Raw genomic sequence first — 6,238 nt, 5'->3', positions numbered from 1 at the left:
AAAATTGGGTTTTGGAAGTGGAGCTTTTTTTTTTTCATTTTATGTTATATATCTCAAAGTTGAGATATAAGTGATAAGGCCCAATAAAAACTTCTTACCCCAGTTTGCGGTAAAGTATTAAATTCCTATTTATTTGTTGTCGTTTTCCTTGTTGGTGAAGCAATCTAGGAATGAAATATTGACAACGTTCATTCTAAACACGTATAGTAATTTCTGGATAAGGAACACCTTTATATCGATATTATCCTATTGTAGCTCTCTGCTCAGTTCTCGTATACATCCAAAGAAATTGTTTTATACATTGATGTCTTTAGAAGGTTTTATGTGCTGCCCTTTTAACAATAGTATTTCATGTGACATTAGTAGTGATCAGTACAGTTTGTGGATTTCTTTCCATTTTGAATAAGAAAGCATGCAACCTTCTGCCAGCCTTAACAGTTGGAGTAACTAGAGGGGAGTTTGGGGGAAGTGAATGTGGGCGAAAGAGAAACGAGCCATGTGAGTCCAATATAAAGTCCAATTTTGTGAAGGAGATTGTCAATAATTAGGTGGCTAGGAAGCTAATGCATGAAGGAAGGACAGGAAAGGCTGAAAAATACCTAGAACCAAAGTTGAATCAAAAGAGATGAAATTCTTATAGTCTGGTTGTATATCAATTGGTCATGCATCTTTGTTTTTTTCCATATCACTTCATATTCACATGTCAAACAATTTTGATAAGTCTGGTCACTAATATTGGATTTGGTATCAGATGCAAGGCATGATTCTAGGTTTGCGAGGTTAAGAGTATGGGAAAAAGCATATGATTAAATATAATATGCAGGGTATCTCATTTCCAAAGGGATAGGTACATCAAAAAATTATGTGGAGAAGATATATGGCACGCAACACATATAAAAGATTACAAATTAAGCAGTAGCCAGAAACATAAAATCCCAATGCAAGAATTTTCTTCCACTACAATGTCGTTTCAATTCTACGTACTCTTTTTGTCACTCGTAAATTGATAATTTACCTGGTTTAGCCTCTTTCTCTTGGTTGGATGACACATTAAAAAGAAAAGAAGAAGAAACAAAACATGCTTCTTAGCTATAAGGTGTTTTTCTGCATGTTTGCCCCATCCATGGAGGCTAAGATACTAGCACATGTTTTTTTTAATTAATTAATTATTTTTAAAATCATCTTAGCAAACAGCTTTCTATAGAAAAACTTCAACTTTAGTTGCATATATACAATAATGTCTGCACTTTTTTAACCAATTTACATGCGAATTAAAGATGAAGGCACAACAATAAAAAGAGGAACACACAACTTCTATCTTATGCCGACCTCCCATAACTTCATTTCTTCATAATTCATGCATTATAAGAAGCACAAATTAAGCAAATCAAGTACTAGCTGACTCAAACCATAACTACAGAATGCATGCGACCACTTAGATGCCATATAGTGTTTGTGGATAAGCAGTTCATCCTCTCGATCCCCGAAACCAATTCCTACCTTCTTTGTGAACCAAGAAATTAAGAGCAAATACTACGATAAGGTCGCACTAATGAAAGCATCCACTTTGTCGTTGACTTGCCTCGATAGGAATTTCATGCATATCGGTGGCTTCACTTTAGCTATGGCGAGCACTGATTGAGGTAGCGTCCATATCCCATCGCCGCATATCAAACCGGAGGCCACTGCAGGCGCAAATGCGTCCGCCTGAGCCTTGTTCACCGTCTCCCACACGAACAGTATCAAGCTCCCTACGCACATATCGATGCAAAAGTATGCCCCAATGTAGAAAGGTATCGCCATCGCCATGGGGAGTGGTATAAACCTTGCGACCTTCTTCCCGGAGAAATCTCTTCCCAGGTTGATGAGAATGGCGGCAGCGAAGAAAATGTAGCAGAAAGTGAGGCAGTGCTTCGGCAGCGACGAGAAGCCATCGACGCCGAGTATTGCGATGCCCCGGTAGATAGAGGCGTAGGGTGCTGGGTATTCACTCCCAGATAAGCCGAGGTCATCGAAGGCCTTGTAGAAAAGCCAGAAGACACATGGAGCAATCACACAACCCATTGCGGTGCCAATTATTTGGCTAACAAACATGGACCTTGGTGAGGCCAGCGTCAGGTATCCTGTTTTGAAGTCTTGCATGAGGTCCGAAGCGGTGGACACGATGCTCATCATGACGCCGCAAGCTGCAAGGCCTGCTATCACGCCGCCGTTTGAAGCACCTGCCCAAGCTCCAAAAAGGAAAATGGCGAGCTTTCCATAGGCGGAGGCGAGAGACCAATCGGTGAGGCCGCAACCATAAGCGTTGCAGAAGGCTAGTACTGGTGCGAAGATGTAGGCAAGCAAGACAAAGTACCATTTAAGCTGTGGGAAAATGTGAGGAAGGGTGGCGATGGAGATGGCTGCGATGGCAACATAGCCCCCAAATGCAATTCGTTTTGGAATTTGATCTTTAATGAAGAATTCGGTTCGACGTCGGTCGTCGAAGGATATTGGAGGGGTGGCGGCGGTCGGACGATCATCATCTGAGATAGGAAGCGTGCTCCTGGAACCTTTACTCCGTGCCATGGAAATGAAGGAGAAAATAACTCGAGATAGGACTTTGATGAAGTTGTAGAGGCCATCCCCGAGGATCAGGGCGATGGCTATGAAGACCTGCAGAATGGAAGAAAACATGAACTTGAGAACAGGCTTGAGTGAAAGGTTGCAACTTGGTGAAGGAGTACGTCGTCAATGTTTCCGGAGTACTTTAAATACAAAACTAATCGCGGATAGCTACCCTGTAGCCCTGCAAGCCATGAAGATCGCCTAGGCCGAGACCTGGTGGGTACCAACTGCCCTCTTTTTTACCTATAAGCGGCCACATGATTCCCCAAGAAAGGATGGCTCCAAGGAGAACGGAAATGTTCACAATATATGGGCATATCATTCCAACTCCGACATAAGCTGCGGAAAAGTTGAAGTAAAACCTGGAAAAATAAAGAAAATTATATCACCAAGATGTAGATATATAATCAAGCTAGGACAATGATGATTTTAACAAATAAATCAACTAGGCTTAATTGGGTGCCTAGAAACATTTTTAGTATTAAGCCCCTTTCAGTAAATGAACAAGAACAGGAAGAAGCAAGAATTAATTGCAAGAAGTGATGTAAATTAAGTCCATGCAGCTTACGTGTTCTTGTAGGCTTGAAGACCTAATGAGGGAAAAACTTGGAATCCACACTGATCATTGGAACTGTAGAACCACTGAAAGAATCCCCACAGGAAGCTAAAGGTGAAAAACTTGCCTAATGTCCTTACTTGTTTCCTGAAAAAAAAAAAAAAGAAAAAGAATAAAATCATACAGCACAGAGGACAAAACAGTAAACATGAAAAAATGTTCAGGCGTCGATCGTAGGTCTTTTAAGCTCTTTTTCGGCAGTTACTTTGCTAGCTTGGCACCCTGAGGAGTGTGAAAGCCATTGATGAGGAATGCTGTTGCAGTACCGCTTGGATAGATCAGTTTGTAGTCGATGATCATGATCTGATGAAAGAAGTTACTGATGATGAATATTTGACAATACTAAATGCACTAATTTGAAAAAGCTTTCGAAACAAAGACATGCCGTTGCAACTTAAGACCTCACTCCAAAAAGTCTGGTCGGAAAGTATTATTTGAATTTTTTTAGCATTGTATAAGTACCAAAAGTCTACCATATATAGATTCTGATCACATACTCGCCCCCTTAAGCTCTGACATCCTCTTCAAGCTAACAATCCAAATCAAATCACAAGCACCATAATTAATAACTATAGTCAACCCCCATAAATCTGTGTTGCGGGCCATAGGCCGGATCCGCTCTGGTACCTTTTGTTACCATTTGTTATAACCTAAAATTTTAATCCAAAAAGTCTAGTCAGAAACTATTATTTGAATTTTTTAGCTCTATATAAGTACCAAAGGTCTACTTATAGAGATTCTTACATACCCCCCCCCCCCCCCCCCCCCAAAATTAAGCTTCGACATCTTCTCCAGGCTAAATATCCAAATTTATTAAAATCTACCTAAAATCTCAATCCAGAAAAGCTATCCGAAAGGCGTTATTTAGGTTCTTTCAGCCTATATAAATATACAGGACCTATCTCGTACATAGTCTATATAGGACTAAACATATGGCCGCACCGATGGAGGAGTGTCCTATTATCCATGAGCCGACCCAAACATGATTGGGTAATACGGTATAATTTATTGCATAAAAACATTTAACTACATAAGTTAAGGAGAAGTACCTTTCTGAGGGGCACAAGGGAGAAGAGACCAAGAAAACTAACGACGAAGAGAAAACCAATTATCCACCCTAATCTTGGGTCTTTGATGTTTTGTGCATCATTGTCTTCCGTTGCTTGTCCGGCAATTCTTCCACTCATGCCGAAAAGGTAACTGCCAAAGCCACCTGCATAGAAGGATACAACACAATACAAGGAAAAGGCTTTCAGCCAGTGAGAGAGCGAGAGGAGCGATAATTATTATAAGAACTAAAACAATTAAGTAGGATACCGGCTTACCGCTGAAGGCGATGCCGGAGGCGGCAACCACGCACGTCTGAATGACGGTGTTCTCCTGGCGGGTGAAGGGCTTCTGGAGGCAGCCCGTCATCTGGAGGGCTTTGGTCCACAGCCTGACGAAGAAGAAGCCGAGGAGGCCGGCAGCTATGTTGAGCGAGGGAACGATACCGGTGGTGAGGCCAAGTTTCATCACGATAAAGCTGAACATGATTGCGAGGAAGGCGGCCACCGCCAGGGCTCGAAACGTGAGCTGCTCCCGCCAGGGCGGCACCTCTTTCCCCTCGAACACCTTCTCGATCGGCACCGTTTCCTCTTCTTCTCTCCCTTCTTCCATCGTCTCCTTCTTGCCCTTCTTCCTCCGGTGGCTCAGCTGGCTCATCTCCTCCATCTCCTCCTCCACCTCCTCCTCAATGGATGCCTCGTGATTCGTGACGCCACCCTCTAGCCTGCCGTTGCCATTCTCTTCCGGGCCCATTTCAGACCGGACTGGATCAGAGAGGGATGAGATGAATGGCAATTAAAGATGGGTATATAAGTGTTGTATATAGCTCTCTCTCTCTCTCTCTCTCTCTGGAGCAGGAATCTGAATCTCTCGCTATTTATAAACTCATCATAGAGTGGGAACTTGATTCCTAGCTGCGTGGAAAGAATGGTGCATACTGCCGATGTGTATGGCCCGTGATGGTGAATTAATGAATTAAGGATGGTAGCCTCCTGGAAGTGGCCGCTAAGGAGCTGCTTAAATGGACGTTTACGAAGGGGACATTTGGATCGACGATTCAGCCGAGGACAAACTGATGATTTTAGTATCATCTTTTTTTACTGCGAGAACAATGGCCGGGGAGAGGCGTTCACATTGAACGACGTAAGGGACACGGGGCCCGGCATGCTTCCAAAATGGAAGAGGCTCGATATTTTGCGATTAATTAAGTAGGGGTGCAGGTGAGACAGGGTAGAGCCGGATCTATTTACTAGGGACCGGTGTCCTTATATGGAAACCCATATGAGGCAGGAATCCTAGGTTACGCACAATCCAAATTAAAAACATATGGATGGAGAATCCACCATATATATCGATCCGATGGAATCTCTATGCCTTGTGGGGTTTTTGCTGGTTGTTGGGAAGTTCGAGCGATTAGTTTTTGCGAACAACCAGGAAATGGAAATGGAGCACAGCCGATTGTAAAAATGTCAGACAGGAACATACAGGAAATAATGGCAGGAAACAGCTCACGCAAGTTCTGTACATGTATTTCAGACCAATTTTTCCAAGAAATGGGAAAGTTGAAAACTTCTAGTCCTCAAGTGGAACATGCATCGCGGTGGGTGGACTTGTGGCTTAATTGGAAAAGAGTCCAGGAATTAATGGGTGAAAACGACCTCTGAGGCTTAGGTTTGAGGTGTGGTGCTCTTTGGATTGCAAGTCTCGTTTTTGGCCTAAAAGAACCCTAATGGACTTCAGGTGCTGAGAATAAAAGGCCTGATCAAAGAAATGAGGTTGCAGAAAGAGAGTGGATATGGTAGAATTTGGGTACCTTGGAAGAATATTGTGTGAAAGAAATGTTCAAAATTCATGCTTAAGGTAAGAGTGTCAAACATCAAGGACTGCAGATAAATCTGAAAGGAAGAGATTCTTGCAAGCCGGATTTTGAACCCACTGACTGCAGCCGCACTGTTTTCAATATAGTTC

General features: G+C 42.7%; 1 protein-coding gene across 1 annotated transcript; it reads right to left on the bottom strand.

Annotated features, from left to right (window-relative positions):
• Window positions 1-1,324: 1,324 nt before the first annotated feature.
• On the bottom strand, window positions 1,325-6,202 carry LOC120110769 (putative metal-nicotianamine transporter YSL12). The gene is made up of 6 exons (XM_088724288.2): window positions 4,549-6,202; window positions 4,273-4,436; window positions 3,429-3,526; window positions 3,176-3,310; window positions 2,780-2,969; window positions 1,325-2,655 (listed from the first exon to the last, which is right to left on the bottom strand). The coding sequence occupies exons 1-6, from the start codon at window positions 5,021-5,023 to the stop codon at window positions 1,534-1,536; spliced, it is 2,184 nt and encodes a 727-aa protein (XP_088580414.1). The 5' UTR covers window positions 5,024-6,202; the 3' UTR covers window positions 1,325-1,533.
• Between the last annotated feature and the right edge of the window lie 36 nt (window positions 6,203-6,238).

Source organism: Phoenix dactylifera, chromosome 6, assembly GCF_051530095.1.
Source record: "Phoenix dactylifera cultivar Ajwa chromosome 6, Ajwa_hap1_PhDact_Kaust_v1.1, whole genome shotgun sequence".
NCBI lineage: Eukaryota > Viridiplantae > Streptophyta > Magnoliopsida > Arecales > Arecaceae > Phoenix > Phoenix dactylifera.
This window is presented reverse-complemented; position numbering and strand designations above follow the sequence as displayed.